The sequence below is a fragment of the Ovis canadensis genome, chromosome 2 (assembly GCF_042477335.2).
Source record: "Ovis canadensis isolate MfBH-ARS-UI-01 breed Bighorn chromosome 2, ARS-UI_OviCan_v2, whole genome shotgun sequence".
Lineage (NCBI taxonomy): Eukaryota > Metazoa > Chordata > Mammalia > Artiodactyla > Bovidae > Ovis > Ovis canadensis.
The window spans coordinates 31193356-31211217 of NC_091246.1; the positions used below are offsets into that span (position 1 = coordinate 31193356).

Sequence of the window (17862 nt, forward strand, 5' to 3'; positions counted from 1 at the left end):
TCTCTTATTATGTTAGAATTTTATAAAATGAGGATGAAGATATGGTGTTATATAGATATTAATCCAGAGAAGGCGATGGCACCCCACTCCAAGAGTACTCCAAGTACTCTTGCCTGGAAAAATCCCATGGATGGAGGAGCCTGGTAGGCTGCAGTCCATGGGGTCGCGAAGAGTCGGACACGAGCGACTTCACTTTCACTTTTCACTTTCATGCCTTGGAAAAGGAAATGGCAACCCACTCCAGTGTTCTTGCCTGGAGAATCCCAGGGGCGGGGGAGCCTGGTGGGCTGCCATCTATGGGGTCGCACAGAGTCGGACACGACTAAAGTGACTTTGCAGCAGCAGCAGCAGATATTAATCACCCATAATTTTTTCACTGTTAAGCAGTCTGTTATTTTTGAATAAAGTGGCCTTTCTTGACTTAAATGAGTAAAATAAAGTTAATTCTGCAGCAAAATTGATTTTACCTAAACTTGCTATTGGAGAGGGCGATGGCACCCCACTCCAGTGCTCTTGCCTAGAAAATCCCATGGACGGAGGAGCCTGGTAGGCTGCAGTCTATGGGGTCGCAAAGAGTCGGACATGACTGAGCGACTTCACTTTGACTTTTCACTTTCATGCACTGGAGAAGGAAATGGCAACCCACTCCAGTATTCTTGCCTAGAGAATCCCAGGGATGGGGGAGCCTGGTGGGCTGCCATCTATGGGGTCACACAGAGTCGGACACGACTGAAGCGACTTAGCAGCAGCAGCAGCAAACTTGCTATAATTCTTAGTTTTAATGAGCTGGTTTAAGGATAAAGTATATAAATTTAAAGGTAAATTCTCAGGGTGGGATGATTTGGGAGAATGGCATTGAAACATGTATATTATCATGTAAGAAACGAATCACTAGTCTAGGTTCGATACAGGATACAGGATGCTTGGGGCTGGTGCACTGGGATGACCCAGAGAGATGATATGGGGAGGGTGATGGGAGGGGGGTTCAGGGTTGGGAACTAATGTACACCTGTGGTGGATTCATGTCAATGTATGGCAAAACCAATACAGTATTGTAAAGTAAAAAAATAAAATTAAAAAAAAATTTAAAAAACAAAACAAAAAAAGGTAAATTCTCCAGGTCAGAATGCTAGAGTGGGTTCAATTCAGTTCAGTTCAGTCACTTAGTTGTGTCCGACTCTTTGCTACCCCATGGACTACAGCACACAAGGCTTCCCTGTCCATCACCAACTCCCGGAGTTTTCCCAAACTCATGTCCATTGAGTTGGTGATGCCACCCAACCATCTCATCCTCTGTTGTCCCCTTCTCCTCCTGCCTTCAATCTTTCCCAGCATCAGGGTCTTTTCAAATGAGTCAGCTCTTCGCATCAGGTGGCCAAAGTATTGGAGTTTCGGCTTCAACATCAATCCTTCCAATGAACACTCAGGACTGATCTCCTTTAGGATGGACTGGTTGGATCTCCTCACAGTCCAAGGGACTCTCAAGAGTCTTCTCCAATACCACAGTTCAAAAGCATCAATTCTTCGGTGCCCGGCTTTGTTTATAGTCCAACTCTCATATCCATACTTGACTACTGGAGAAACCATAGCTTTGACTAGATGGACCTTTGTTGGCAAAGTACTGTCTCTGCTTTTTAATATGCTGTCTAGTTTGGTCATAACTTTTCTTCCAAGGAGTAGGCATCTTTTCCCTTCTCCAGGGGATCTTCCCAACCCAGGGATCGAACCCAAGTCTCTCACATTTCAGGCAGATTCTTTACCAGCTGAGCCACAAGGGAAGCCCAAGAATACTAAAGTGGGTAGCCTATCCCTTCTCCAGCAGATCTTCCTGACCCAGGAACTGAAGTGGGGTCTCTTGCATTGCAGGTGGATTCTTTACCAACTTAGCTCTCAGGGAAGCCCAAAATAAAGTTAATTTTGCAACAAAATTGATTTTCCTAAACTTGCTGTAATTCTTAGTTTTAGTGAGCTGGTTTAAGGATAAAGTATGGTGATTGCTTGTTAAACTTTATTAGAATTATTTACTTGAAGATCTTCTCTAATCTGTTTTTCACCTATTTTTGTAAAATACACACGAAATGAGAAGCATTTGAGCTCTCTCAACCTATAATGACAGTTCAGTATTTTCTGAGTTGTATAGTGTCCTTCTACTGACCAAATATAATTTTCTTTTATAGGATTCAAATACAATCATTGAAAGATTCCCCACAATTTACCAGCTGTTGGCAAAATCTTGCTGGAGTCCTTTTATCTTAGCTTACGGTAAGAATCTGAAGCATGTCCTCTAAAAATCCAGTCTTTTAATGATAATTTTAATCTTTGCATTGTTTAACAGCATTCAGAGCTTTAAATGATAAGCCTGTCTCTTATTTTTCATGAAACAATTTATCAACTGTATTCCTTATTCTTTTACAAAGATGGCATTCTTTATTGTTGTCCATATATGTTTGTGTACATGTGTATGGATATACACACACACAGATGTGTAGGAGAATAGAAAGTCTTGAATTAGAGGGCAGATGCTCCCAGATGATTGTTGCAGCCTCATTTTTTAATTCAGTATAAAATGATTGTAGTGAAATAATTTCTCTGTTTCATAATTTCATATTAACTCGTGTGCTGTTTTCCATGCATAAAATTCATTAGTGTCTGAATCCTGCCTTGGCTCTGCCATTGTTTAGGGAACACATTTTGGTTTTATCCAAGGTTAGGAGGAATTTGAAGACACTTTGAGGGAGGTGTCCCTTCACTGACCTCCTACCTACCTGTCTAGCCGCGTTTCCTGTTTAATAGCAATATCATGTGCATTGTAGCTAGGTTAAATTAGTAACAGTGTTTGATGTCTGGGTCTGTGACATGCAGTTCTTTTTGCCTGAAACTTTGTTGTCATCTCAAATCCTCAAAACTTCTTTCAAATAGCTTTGCTAGGACTCAGTTAGGAACCTTCCTTAGTGTGTCCATAGTTGCCAGCATCTCCCTTAATTATAACCCTTACTATACTGCTTTATAATTATTGGCTTGCCCGTCTAATGTCCTGGAAGACTGAATGTCGCAGGAAATGTGGTTTTTGTTCTCTTGGTTGTCGCAGAGCTTAGCATAGGGTGGAGTAGGCATATCTGAAAGTGTACATAGAGGTTTAATGTCTTGATTTGACCATGTTGTTAGCTAATAGAATCTTTACTTTTTGTGTTTTTAAAAGTAAAAAACTAATTGCATAATATAATGATGATGTGTGCTCAGTTGTGTCTGATTGTTTCTGACCCCATGGACTATAGCCTGCCAGGCTCCCCTGTACTTGGAATTTTCCCACTAAAAATACTGAAGTGCGTTGCCATTTCCTCCTCTGGAGGATCTTCCCAACCCAGGGACTGAACCCATGTCTCCTACATCTATGGGTAAGATATACCCATCTGAATGCAGAGTTCCAAAGAATAGAAAGGAGAGATAAGAAAGCCTTCCTCAGTGATCAGTGCAAAGAAATAGAGGAAAACAATAGAATGGGAAAGACTAGAGATATCTTCAAGAAAATTAGAGATACCAAGGGAATATTTCATGCAAAGATGGGCACAATAAAGGACAGGAATGGTATGAACCTAACAGAAGCAGAAGATATTAAGAAGAGGTGGCAAGAATACACAAAAGAACTATACAAAAAGATCTTCATGGGCCAGATAACCACGATGGTGTGATCACTCACCAAGAGCCAGACATCCTGGAATGTGAAGTCAAGTGGGCCTTAGGAAGCATCATTATGAAGAAAGCTAGTGGAAGTGATGGAATTCCAGTTGAGCTATTTCAAATCCTAAAAGATGATGCTGTGAAAGTGCTGCACTCAATGTGTCAGCAAATTTGGAAAACTGAGCAGTGGCCGCAGGACTGGAAAAGGTCAGTTTTTATTCCAGTCCCAAAGAAAGGCAATGCTGAAGGATGCTCAAACTACTGCACAATTGCATTCATCTCACATGCTAGCAATTTTGAAAATGCTCAAATTTCTGTAAGCCAGGCTTCAACATCACATGAACCTTGAACTTCTAGATGTTCGAGCTGGATTTAGAAAAGGCAGAGGAATCAGAGAGCAAATTGCCAACATCCATTGGATCACAGAAAAAGCAAGGGAGTTCCAGAAAAACATCTACTTCTGCTTTATTGACTATGTCAAAGCCTTTGATTGTGTGGATCACAACAAACTGGAAAATTCCTCAAGAGATAGGAATACCAGACTGCCTTACCTGCCTCCTGAGGAATCTGTATGCAGGTCAAGAAGCAACAGTTAGAACCAGACATGGAACAACAGGCTTGTTCCAAATTGGGAAAGGAGTATGTCAAGGTTGTATATTGTCCCCCTGCTTATTTAACTTATATGCAGAGTACATCTTGCAAAATGCCAGGCTGGATGAAGCACAAGCTGGAATCAAGATTTTTGAAAGAAGTATCAATAACCTCAGATACACAGATGATGCCACACTTATGGCAGAAAGCTAAAAAGAACTAAAGAGCCTCTTGATGAAAGTGAAAGAGGACAGTGAAAAAGTTGGCTTAAAACTCAACATTCAAAAAACTAAGACCATGGCATCTGGTCCCATCAGTTCGTTTCAGTTCAGTTCAGTTGCTCAGTCATGTCCGACTCTTTGCTACCCTATGAATCGCAGCACACCAGGCCTCCCTGTCCATCACCAACCCCTGGATTTCACTCAGACTCATGTGCATCAAGTCAGTGATGCCATCCAGCCAGCTCATCCTCTGTCGTCCCCTTCTCCTCCTGCCCCCAATCCCTCCCAGCATCAAAGTCTTTTCCAATGAGTCAACTCTTCACATGAGGTGCCCAAAGTACTGGAGTTTCAGCTTTAGCATCATTCCTTCCAAAGAACACCCATGACTGATCTCCTTTAGAATGGACTGGTTGGATCTCCTTGCAGTCCAAGGGACTCTCAAGAGTCTTCTCCAACACCACAGTTCAAAAGCATCAATTCTTCGGCGCTCAGCTTTCTTCACAGTCCAACTCTCACATCCATACATGACCACAGAAAAAACCATAGCCTTGACTAGATGGACCTTTGTTGGCAAAGGAATGTCTCTGCTTTTGAATATGCTGTCTAGGTTGGTCATAACTTTTCTCCCAAGGAGTAAGCGTCTTTTAATTTCATGGCTGCAATCACCATCTGCAGTGATTTTGGAGCCCCCAGAAATAAAGTCTGACACTGTTTCCACTGTTTCCCCATCTATTTGCCATGAAGTGATGGGACCAGATGTCATGATCTTCGTTTTCTGAATGTTGAGCTTTAAGCCAACTTTTTCACTCTCCTCTTTCACTTTCATCAGAGGCATTTTAGTTCCTCTTCACTTTCTGCCATAAGGGTTGTGTCATCTGCATATTTGAGGTTATTGATATTTCTCCCGGCAATCTTGATTCCAGCTTGTGCTTCTTCCAGTCGAGCGTTTCTCATGATGTACTTGGCAAATAGATGAGGAAACAATGGAAATAGTGCCCTATTTTATTTTGTTGGGCTCCAGAATCACTGCAGGTAGTGACTGTAGACATGAAATTAAAAGACACTTGCTCCTTGGAAGAAAACCTATTACCAACCTACGTAGCATATTAAAAAGCAGAGACATTACTTTGGCAACAAAGGTCCTTCTAGTCAAAGCTATGGTTTTTCCAGTAGTAGTCACTCACATATAGATGTGAGAGTTGGACTATAAAGACAACTGAGCGCTGAAGAATTGATGCTTTTGAACTGTGGTGTTGGAGAAGACTCTTCAGAATCCCTTGGATGACTGCAAACAGATCTAACCAGTCCATCCTAAAGGAAATCAATCCTGAATATTCATTGGAATAACTGATGCTGAAACCGAAACTCCAATACTTTGGCCACCTGATGTGAAGAACTGACTCATTTGAAAAGAACCTGATGCTGGGAAAGATTGAAGGTAGGAGGATAAGGGGATGAGAGAGGATGAGATGGTTGGATGGCATCACTGACTCAATGGACATGAGTTTGAGCAAGCTCTGGGAGTTGGTGATGGACAGGGAAGTCTGGCACTGCAGTGCTTGGGGTTGAAAAGAGTTAAACATGGCTGAGCGACCGAAGTGAACAGAACTGGTAGATCTTTTGAATTGGCAGGCGGATTCTTTACCATTGAGCTACCTGGGAATCCCCTATAATGGTAATAGAATCAAAAATAAAATGAATATTCCCCTTTCATGTTTTAGAGAATTATATAATATCTCTGTCCTTGCCTGTTATAAGTAATTTTAAGAAGATTGAACTTGATGGGGAAGGGACAGTATTTGCATTTACTTCCATGAACGTACATGTGTTGGTACACTATGTATACTCACATTCATTCACTCTACCAGCATCTTCATCTGTTGTTTTTCCTCTTCACTTATGTGCTTCTTGCTTCCCCTTCTCCCTTGGGTTGACTCTTCCTCCCTTGAGTGGACTCTTAGCTTTTTCAGATTCTTGATCTAAAATAGCAAAGGCATCACTGTATTTGCCTACCAGGTCCATGCCTGTCCTAAATTTATATATTTCAACTCAGCTAGTGTTTCTTAAAAACTTTTGACCAGAAATACATTTTCTGTACACATGTATATATGTGTAGATACAGTTACACACATACACACATTTCATGAAAATATGCTAACTTTTATTACCTGAAATTCATATTCACTGTACCATTTTAATGGTTTTCATGACCCCAAACTGATTTTACAATCCATCAACTGATCATGACCAAGAGTTTGAAGATCATTGAGCTAGGTCAATGGTGGCAGGAGAAAGGAAAAGAAACTCTTGAATTTCCTCCATTTAAAGGCATAATTCATTGTTAGATACTTCACGGATTGAGTAACCACTTTTTAGCAATAGGAAATAATATGTCCTTTAAGTGTACCTAGTGGTGAGGAACTAAAAGCCTCTTAATGAAGGTGAAAAGGAGAATGAAAAATTTGGTTTAAAACTCAACATTAAGAAAACTAAGATCATGGCATCTGGTCCCACTGCTTCATGGCAAATAGAAGGGGAAAAAGTTGAAACATTGACAGACTTTATTTTCTTGGGCTCCAAAATCACTGCAGATGGTATGAAATTAAAAGACCTTAGAAGAAAAGCTCTGACAAACGTAGACTGCATAGTATAAGGTAGACACCTCACTTTGCTGACAAAGGTCCATATACTGAAAGCTATGGTTTTTCTAGTAATCGTGTACAAATGTGAGAGTTGGACAATAAAGAAGGCTGAGCACCAAAGAGTTGACGCTTTTGAACTGTTGTGCTGGAGAATACTCTTGAGAGTCCCTTGGACTGCAAAGAGAGCAAACCAGTCAAAAGGAAATAAAACTTGAATATTCATTGGAAGGTCTGATGCTGAAACTGAAGCTCCAGTATTTTGGCCACCTGATGTGAAAAGCTGACTCTGGAAAAAGACACTGATGCTGGGAAAGATTGAGGGCAGGAGGAGAAGGGAACAACAGAGGATGAGATGGTTAAATAGCATCCTGACTCAGTGGGCATAAATTTGAGGAAGCTCTAGGAGATAGTGAAGGATGGCAAAGCCTGGCTTGCTGCTATCCACGGGGTCGCAAATATCTGGACACGACTTAGCAACTGAACAACAGCAACAGTGGATATAGGACATATCCTTAATTCATTAATGTTAATATGTTAAAAGCTTGGGTTGTAGAATTGAAGTAAAATGAGCAGAATTGCTCACTTGGTTTTGCGCACTGTTCTCTATGGATTGCATAGTGGGTCTGATTGAATTCATGATAGGTTTGCAGGATAGGTTTTTATGGATTAGTATAGATATGTCACTTTTCCAGAATACAGAACTGATAAAATTCGAGATCCTACTCCTCTAAAGCCTGCATTTTTGTAATGATCTGTCCCCACGGATCATACCACTGTGGTTGAAATATTATAGTCCTGGCTTTACCACCAGCCAGCTTCATGTGAATGTATATATTCACTATTCTTTTAAAAAACAGCAAGCCTTAGGAAAACATGGCTCACAATTTCTGCACCCAAGGAGCTTCTAGTTAGGGGAAAAAGAGACCTAAGTAGGTCAGCCAGACTCAGGATGATGGTTGGTGCTGTGGAGCTTTGAATGAGTTGCTGAGGGGAAGGAGCTACACAGGGGAGGTTTTGTGGGGACTAACTCTTGAAGGACAGTAGATGAGATGGGATTTTCTAAGGCAAGCCACCCAGCTCACGGGATCTCAGATTCTTTATGTGTGAAAGTGAGAGGCTGTACTGATTTATCCCTATGGCCTTAAACTTGTATCTGTCTGTGATCTCTCCTTAGCACCTAATCTCCATTATTTTGGCCCCTCTGACAACCAGAAACAAATTCTCCATCTCTGTTTAAATGCTTATGTTACCTTTTGAATTGCCCACTAAATTTCAGTTTCTTGAATTGCCCATTGAATTTCAGTTTCCTATTTGAAGTACCCATTTGGTGTCAAGCTCCTGGAGGAGACTGACAGGCAGAGAACTCCATGAGTAATCAGATCTTGGCTATGTTGCCCCTATTGTTTGACTAGCTGGGCACTTTCTTCCAGGACAGTATCTTTTCTTATTATTTCATAATGTCAAAATTACCTTTGAAATACAATAAAAAATAAACAATTTCCATCAAGGAAAGAAGTAAGTTTCCCTTAGTGGTAAGTGAGAATAGATCAGAAATAAGGATAATAAAGAAGGAGGAGGGATTTGAAAATTAAAAGACACAAAGAGAAGAGAAAAATTAGATAATAGAAAGGGAGAAATGCCTTTTATTCAGTGGTGTTCTCTGTGTAAAATTACTGCCTTCACCTTGGAGTTCTGGCTGGTAGGTTCAACTCTGCCCTCATGATTCCCATATTAATATCATAGCTGTAGCCTCTTTTACTCATGCTTTTTATTACCGCTTGAGAGTTTGCCTTCAAACTTGGCAACTGAAAACAATAAATATTTATTGTCTAAAAATATGCTGCTATCAGTTTTAAACTCTAGAATTAATTTAGCTTTCATTTAGGCTTTCAGTTCAAGATATCAAAAAAAAATAATTGGGTGGTAAATATATGTTAGTATATTCCTTTCCCCTACACTAATGTTTAGAATGTAGATTTGCACTGATGACTTCCCACATGACGAAGCCCAGGCAGTTTTCTGTCCCCAGTGCCCCAGCCCTGGTGTCTGAGCCTCCAGGGAGGAGCCTGACAGATGCCATCCCCTGTAGACAGTGCTGGTGGCATTCATGAATAACAAGTGGTGGCTTTCATATTTAGGTCCCTAAAGCAAAGTAAACTCATTAATAGTACATTGCAGCGCATTGATTTAGGGCAAAGAAAGGCACCTCCTTAAAGCTGGATGAAAGTCAACTATCCAAGAAAGCTGTGGTATATATACTCAATGGAGTATTACGCAGCCATTAAAAAGAATACATTTGAATTAGTTCTAATGAGGTGGATGAAACTGGAGCCGATTATACAGAGTGAAGTAAGCCAGAAAGAAAAACACCAATACAGTATACTAACGCATATATATGGAATTTAGAAAGATGGTAACGATAACTCTGTATGCAAGACAGCAAAAGAGACACAGATGTATAGAACAGTCTTTTGGACTCTGTGGGAGAGGGTGAGGGTGGGATGATTTGGGAGAAAGGCATTGAAACATGTATAATATCATATATGAAACGAATCACCAGTCCAGGTTTGATGCATGATACTGGATGCTTGGGGCTGGTGCACTGAGGCGACCCAGAGGGATGGTACGGGGAGGGAGGGGGGTTCAGGATAGGGAACACATGTATACCTGTGGCGGATTCATGTTGATTTTTGGCAAAACCAATACAATATCATAAAGTAATTAACCTCCAATTAAAATAAACAAATTTGAAACAAAAAAAAATTTTTTAATAATAAATATTAAAAAAATAAAATTCAGAAACAAAAAAAAAAGAAAGAAAGTTACTCTGGCTCTTCTTTTTCTTTTTGAGAGAAAAGTAAAAAATAATACGCTTGTTGAAATAAATGTGCAGAATCACTTAACACCTGGGGGAAAAATCTCATTTTTTGGATTTTTTAGATTTATGCTTTATCACTAACATTTTCATTCTTCCTCTTTTTTCTTTTTATTGGTGAAGTCTGATTTTTTTGGAAATGCTTCCCATTGGGTTGCATTCTCTTTAACATGGGAAGTTGTGTGCATAAGCATATCAATAGATGTATTATCACACTTGTGACATGCAGATTATTATAATTTCTTCTGATATTTGAAACAGTACAACAGATTTTTAATCAGTGGCATTGATTCAACCTGAAGAACTCTAGAATCTTCAGAGGTTAAATAACATGATTCTTGCAATAAACTGATTTCAGGCAAGCCAGTGATGGTATTGGAGAAGGCAATGGCACCCCACTCCAGTACTCTTGCCTGGAGAATCCCATGGATGGAGGAGCCTGGTGGGCTGCAGTCCATGGGGTCACTGAGTCGGACATGAGTGAGCGACTTCACTTTCACTTTTCACTTTCACGCATTGGAGAAGGAAATGGCAACCCAGTCCAGTGTTCTTGCCTGGAGAATCCCAGGGACGGGGGAGCCTGGTGGGCTGCTGTCTGTGGGGTCGCACAGAGTTGGACACGACTGAAGTGACTTAGCAGCAGCACCAGCAGTGATGGTATTGGAGCTCATAAAAACTAGAAAAAATATGAATATCTCTCAGGATAGCTCCTGATATAGTTTGTTCAGATATATTAGTTATTAGAAGAGCATAGGCTTATGAGTGTTTATTGGGGGGGAGAGGTGAGATGGATTTAAAATTAGTATCAGAGTCCTTTGATGTGTGGTAGAAAATGCAGAGGTAGCTTACTATAGTTTGTGTTCTTATTTCTTGTTAAGAAGCCCTCAGAAATGCTCTGTTTATGAAATTGCAGTTGATAACAAAGTAAAGAGCATCAGGTGATCTGCAGAGGTGTGATTACAGGTGCTGGGTTTCCTCAGCCTGAGCTCCATGGCCTTGTGGTAGAGTCCACAGCAGCTTGGCTCTAGTTCAGATACTGATATCTTCAGTTTTTAGGCCTCATTTTTGCATCCCAGTTGTGTTCTAAAATCTCCAGCTTGAATGGACTTAGTTGCCAAAGCAGAAAAGAGAAAATGGCTTACCAAATAGATGTGCTAACCACATAGAAGATTTCAAAGGTCAACATTGTTATCACATATTTAGTAAAGTTTTACACTTTCGAGTAAAGAATTAGTGATCTCAGGTTGCCTCAGCTTGCAAAGGCTTGGAGGGGGACTTGGGTTTCCAGCCAGAGACTGAGGCTGGGTTGTGGTGGTGAAAGCCCCAGATTCCTAGCCACTAGACGGTGGTTAGTGACAAGAGCCCTGGCCCTTCAGCTTTGCAAAAAAGGATTCCCACAAAGACAGAAAGTGGTGAAACAAATTAAGTATTTATTAAGAGGGGGAAAAAAGTACAGTCGTGTGGATTGACACACAGACAGACTCAGAGGGAGAACCCCTGAGTTGCATCCTTGTGGCAGTTTGAATTACTTTTATGGGGCATTTCTTCCATTTTTTCCTTTGGCCAGTTTTACCTGTTTCATGGTCCATATTTGGTATATCTCAGGATCTTCTCATTTGTGCACATACATCTTAGCCAAGATAGATTTTACTGAAAATGTGTCTGGGTAGGGAACATCCTTTAACATAACTCTCCTTTGACCTCTGAGGAGCCTTTTCTTCACGTGTGTGTTTGGGGAGGTCTCCTGACTTCGAGAATAAGAAATATGTGGACTGGGCAAGGCCCAGCCTTTTCCCTTAACTGTCCTGGTATCCACGAGGAATGAACCTCCAGTTGCTTTACTCTGAGAAGGAGCCCATCTACCTCCTGCCTCATGAGGAGCATGTGAAAGGCTTCTGCTTTGTCCAAACCATCTGGTATTGAAAAGAATGTTTATAAAAACAATTCTTTTTATTAAATTTATTTCTAACAAGTGAAGGTATTTTGGCCAATTAGATTAAATCAGAAATATTGATTACCACTCATAGCAGTGATGTTGCCTTAAAAAGGTTGAAATTTCTAGTGGTTTGAAACATAAAATAAATAACTGATCTTGAAAATAAAAAGGACTGATTCTCTTAGTTCTTCCATCTTTCTCTTTTGGCTTTAAAAATTGCTTCTGTGACAGAAAAGGAATTGACCACACAAAGGCTAAGCATAAGTAATCCTGAACTCACAAGAAGGAAAAAAAACCCACAAAGTTAAGTTTCATACATGATCCCGGATGCTTGTTCAGTGAACTTTGTAGTTTGTGATTTTTCTAAAACATTTATGATAAATGTGTTTCCTTTAAATACAATGTTTACAGATTTTATACTGATTATCTTTTCTTTCTATTTTATCAAGCCTACTTATTTTAACCTTCATTTCTGCAGATGAAAGCCTCAAAATTCTAATATGGTGCTTGTGTTGTCTAATTAAGAAAGATCCACAGAATTCAAGAGAATCAAAACTTAATTCCTGGACACGGGTAAGTGTACAAAAGCCCTGTACTGCTTTAAATTCAGTTGATTATTTAAAAGTGCTGCTTTAATAGTCTAGAAACTTTCAAACACATCCTTCACTGTTACATTATCTTGCTGGTTATAAAGTTTTTGAAGAGATTGCATTTTTGTTTGATTGTGACTTCCGTATGAGATAGATCCTCAGGGTGAACTTCCCTATGCCTACAAAAGCTAATATTGAGTGGTTTTAGAAAGTCACTCTCAGGTAATTGAAAGAATGTACTCTCTTTCCTTCTATTATAACAACTGTTTCTTCCTACCAACCTACATTAAATACTTACATAATTCCTCTTCAGATACTTCTCTGCCTCTCTCAGAATCCATTCTCTACTAAAACTGAATTTCGTAAGTGCCCTGGGAGCAGCAGTCTTTATTTTGTGTCCTAAAGTTGGTACCCTGGTCAGTGTGCTCAGACTAGCATCTGGTACTGGTTGGCTATTGCTGCAAACACCGTCAAATCAGTTACCCAACCATGCTAGTTCAGGTAGCTGACAGCTTCCTGAATTCCCACTGTCTGTTTCTGCTTTCTTTTGAATGATGGGCACAAATAGGAGAATTTTATAAAGCTGTGCTTAGCTGCCCTCACCACCAGTAATTTGGCTGTTCTCTCTTACCTCTTGCTGTCCTGCTGCAGTAATCCCGAGGACTTCCATGAATGTCAAACTCCACTTACTATGCATATGGTCCAGATTAGCAGCTTAGTATTATGAAATCACCCACCCAAATTAACGCACATGGTTTTGTCTGACTGGTGATATCATTCCATTCACTGCTTTTTACCATTCCTTTGTTTTATACAAAGTGGCTGGCAGAGATGACAAAGACAGTGTATTTTTTGTTAGATTAAAAGGAAAATTGGAAGAACGGTAAGAAGTGAAAAGGATTGAGTGAGGGAAGGGAAAAAAAATGCACCTTCAATTGGAAAGAAAGTTAATGTTAAGAGCTAAAGAAAGGAACTGATAAGTAGAATTAGGGAAGAAAAGATCCAAAAAACAGGCTATAGAAGTAGAATAACATATTTAGGTTCTAAATTTTTTAATCGTTGCTTTTGTTGAATGTTTGCTCTCTTAATGATTATTTAGGACATATATTTTTATTGGCTAGCTCATTCAGTCCTGGAATAGGCCATCTAATAAAGCATTTTTAGAGTGATCAGTTTCAGTTCAGTTCAGTCGCTCTCGTGTCTGACTCTCTGCAACCCCATGAACCGTAGCACATCAGCCCTCCCTGTCCATCACCAACTCCTGGAGTCTACCCAAACCCATGGCCATTGAGTCGGTGATGCCATCCAACCATCTCATCCTCTGTTGTCCCCTTCTCCTCCTGCTCGGCATCAGGGTCTTTTCCAATGAGTCAGCTCTGCATCAGGTGGCCAAAGTATTGGAGTTTCAGCTTCAACATCAATCCTTCCAATGAACAGCCAGGACTGATGTCCTTTTGGATGGACTGGTTGGATCTCCCTGCAGTCCAAGGGACTCTCAAGAGTCTTCTCCAACACCACAGTTCAAAAGCATGAATTCTTCTGCGCTCAGCTTTCTTTGTAGTCCAACTTTCACATCCATATATGACCACTGGAAAAACCATAGCCTTGACTAGACGGACCTTTGTTGGCAAAATAATGTCTCTGCTTTTTAATATGCTGTCTAGGTTGGTCATAACTTTTCTTCTAAGGAGTAAGCGTCTTTTAATTTCATGGCTGCAATCACCATCTGCAATGATCAGGTTAACTTTCTTCATTTAACTAGTGATTATATTAGCCTAGTTTTGAATTTTAGCCATGCAGTTTATTCTGTAGGTTTCCCTTATTTAATTTTATGTCCATTTAATAAATACATACTCATTAAGAATAGCACAGGTAGGTAAATTTAAGACACTTAATTCCTGTGTGTGTTAGTCTCTCAGTTGTGACCCTGTGGACTGTAGCCCACCAGACTCCTCTGTCCATGGAATTCTCCAGGCAAAATACTGGAGTAAGTAGCCATTCCCATCTTCAGCGGATCTTCCCAACCCAAGGATTGAAACTGGGCCTTCTGCTTTGCAGGCAGATTCTTTACCACCTGAGCCACCAAGGAAGTCCCACTCAATTCCTGTCTTCAGAGAATTTACAGACTTTACCAGGTCATTCTAGGGCAGTGCCATTGGGTTATTGGTAGAGCTGTGTGTAGGGGTGATGGTGACACAGTGGATGGACACTTGTTCAAACTTGGGCCTTTGGAGACCTTTCCTGGGGGAATTATGCATCAGCTGAATTTTGAACGATGACTAGGAGAGGTGCTGCTAGTGATAGAGGCTGCCTGCCAGTGCAAGAGACACGAGAGACTCGGGTCCTATCCCTGGTTTGGAAAGATCTCCTGGAGTGTGAAATGGCACCCCACTCCAGTATTTTTGCCTGAAAAATTCCACAGCCGAGGAACCTGGCAGGTTACAGTCCATGGGGACACAGAGTCGGGCACAACTGATCACAACTCATGATGTATTCAGGGAACTTCAGGTGCATAGGTATGCCTGAGTTTGGGATTTTATAAGGTTGATAATGAAGCATAAAGCCTTATGTATGATTATAAGAAGTTTTTATTTTGCCTTGAAAACAGTAGGAAAACCGCCAGAGTATTTTCAATAGAAAAATCATATGGCCAGGTGTGAGTTTTAGAAACTAAATAGCAAAAGGAAGTTGACTTGGAAGGTGTCAGGGATAGCACTTTCAAAGCTATTGTAGTGATAAAAGCGAGAAATTGTGAAAACCTGAGTGAAATGGACAAGAGGGGCAAGATTTATGATATTAATAAGGTAAATATGTAAAGATACAATGACAGATTAGGTGCAGCTATACTTAGGTGTAGGTGGAGTTGAACCTAGTGTTTTCAGGAGAGTGGCTGATTTGCACATAGGGGTTGACAGTCCTCAGGATTTGGGAACAGTGAAAGCCCTGGGTAGGGGTGAGATTACCCAGGAAGAGTACCTAGTGTGAGGAGGGGAACGGGCCTAGGGACGACCTTTGGAGACTCTGGCGTTTAAGGAGTGAGTGGAAGAGAAAGTTACACTGCACGCTAGAAAGGGGGAGTCCAAGAAGTAGAAGGAGAAAAGCAGCAGCATTTCAAGAAGGAATGAGTGGTCATTCACATCGAATGCTATAGTATGGCACTGTCCAACAGAAACAAGGTACATTCTAATGTCTGTTTTCAATTTTTTATTAGCTGCTTCAAGAAATGTGAAAAGAAAAAGTTGAGACTACTTTTAAGAATTATTTTATTTAATCCCATATATCTAAAATACTATTATTTAAATATGTAATCTATATAAAATTATTAATGTGATTATTTTATAATATTTTTTATATTGAATCTTGGAGATCCAGTGTATATGTTACACTTAATTCAGTGTACCTGTTGCATCTTAATTCAGAGGCTAAGTTTTCATTTGACATTCTTGATCTGTTTTATAAAATACAGCGTTGAAAAAGTAGGTTCACATATCCAAATTGTTTCAGAGAAACAAAACTGAATCAACTATCTGTTTTCTAATTTAAATTTAATTCAAAGTTAAAAACTAATTTTTCTTCATCATACCTGTTACACTTGAAACTGCTCAATAGCTGAGTGGGTCGTAAAGAGTTGGACACAGCTGAACGACTTTCAGTTTCTTTATGGCTGTTAGTATTTGCCTTAATATATTGGAGTGTTCCTATGTTGAGTATATATATATTTTTATAATTGTTGTATCTTTTTCTTGGATTGATTCTTTGACCATTATGTAGTGTCCTTCTTTGTCTCCTGTAACAATCTTTATTTTAAAGTCTATCTTATCAGTAATGCTTCCTTTTGATTTCCATTTGCATGGAAAATCTTTTTCCATTCCCTTACTTTCAGTCAGTGTGGGTTGTTTGATCTGAAGCTGGTCTCTTGTAGACAACACATACACAGGTCTTATTTTTGTATCTATTCAGCCAGTCTATGTCTGTTGGTTGGAGCATTTAATCCATTTAGTGAAAAGTGAAAGTCACTCAGTCATGTCCGACTCTCTGTGTCCCCATGGACTATACAGTCCATGGAATTCTCCAGGCCAGAATACTGGAGTGGGTAGCCTTTCCCTTCTGCAGGGGATCTTCCCAGCCCAGTGATCAAACCCAGGTCTCTCGGATTATAGGTGGATTCTTTACCAGCTGAGCTACCAGGGAAGCAATCCATTTATGTTTAAGGTAATTATTGATACATATGTTCCTATTGGGGCTTCCCTGGTAGCTCAGCTGATAAAGAATCCGTCTGCAATACAGGAGACCCCAGTTCCTTACGTGGTTGGGAAGATCCCTTGGAGAAGGGATAGGCTACCCACTTCAGTATTCTTGGACTTCCGTGCTGGGCTCAGATGGTAAAGAATCCACCTGCAATGTGGGAGACCTGGGTTGAGGATCCCCTGGAGGAAGGCATGGCAACCAACTCCAGTATTCTTGCCTGGAGACTCCCCATGGACAGGGGAGCCTGGCTGCAGTTCATGGGGTTGCAAAGAGTCGGACACCACTGAGCAACTAAGCACACTAAGTACAGCGCAGCACCTGTTCCTATTGCCATTTTCTTAGTCGTTTTGGATTTGTTTTTGTAGGTCTTTTTTCTCCCTTCCTCTTTTGTTCTCTTCTCTTGTGATCTGTTGACTAACTTTAGCATTGTGTTTAGATTCTTTTTCTTTTTTGTGTGTGTATCTATTGTAGATTCTCAGTTTGCAGTTACCATGAGGTTTTGATATAGCAGTTTATATATAAACAAGATTGTTTTAAATTTCTGGTCTTCTAATTTCAAATGCATTTCCAATATCTGCATTTGTGCTCTCTTCTCACAGTTGCTGATTTTGACATCATATTGGTGTGCAGATGATTTACTATGTTTATTTTATGTTTGCCTTACTAGTGAGCTTTTCTGTTCATAATTTTCTTCTTCCTAGTTGTGGCCTTTTCTGCTTAAAGAAGTTCCTTTAGCATTTATTACAAAGTTGGTCTGATGGCACGGAATTCTCTTAGTTTTCGCTTGTCTGTAAAGCTTTTGATGTCTCTGTCGAATCAGAATGAGAACTTTCCTGGATAGCATATTCTTGGTTGTAGGCTCTTCCCTTCCCTTTTAAATATATTGTGCCACTCCTGAACTTCCCTGGTGGCTCAATGGTAAATAATCCACATACAATGCAGGAGACATAAGTTCTATCCCTGGGTCCTGAAGATCCCCTGGAGAAGGCAGTGGCAACCCACTTCAGTACTCTTGCCTGCAAAAAAATCCCACTGACAGAGGAGCCTGGCTGGCTCCTCTGGCAGTCCCTTCTGTCCACAC

At 40.2% G+C, this 17862-nt stretch overlaps 1 protein-coding gene across 3 annotated transcripts in view; it reads left to right on the forward strand.

The window, feature by feature from the left end:
• Nucleotides 1-17862, forward strand: part of FANCC (FA complementation group C) — a 323090-nt gene that overhangs the window by 113282 nt on the left and 191946 nt on the right. For all 3 annotated transcript variants that reach the window (XM_069575745.1, XM_069575746.1, XM_069575747.1), the window contains 2 exons: nucleotides 2178-2262; nucleotides 12422-12516. In XM_069575745.1, coding sequence (XP_069431846.1) covers nucleotides 2178-2262; nucleotides 12422-12516 — 180 coding nt within the window. The remainder of the gene's footprint in view (nucleotides 1-2177; nucleotides 2263-12421; nucleotides 12517-17862) is intronic.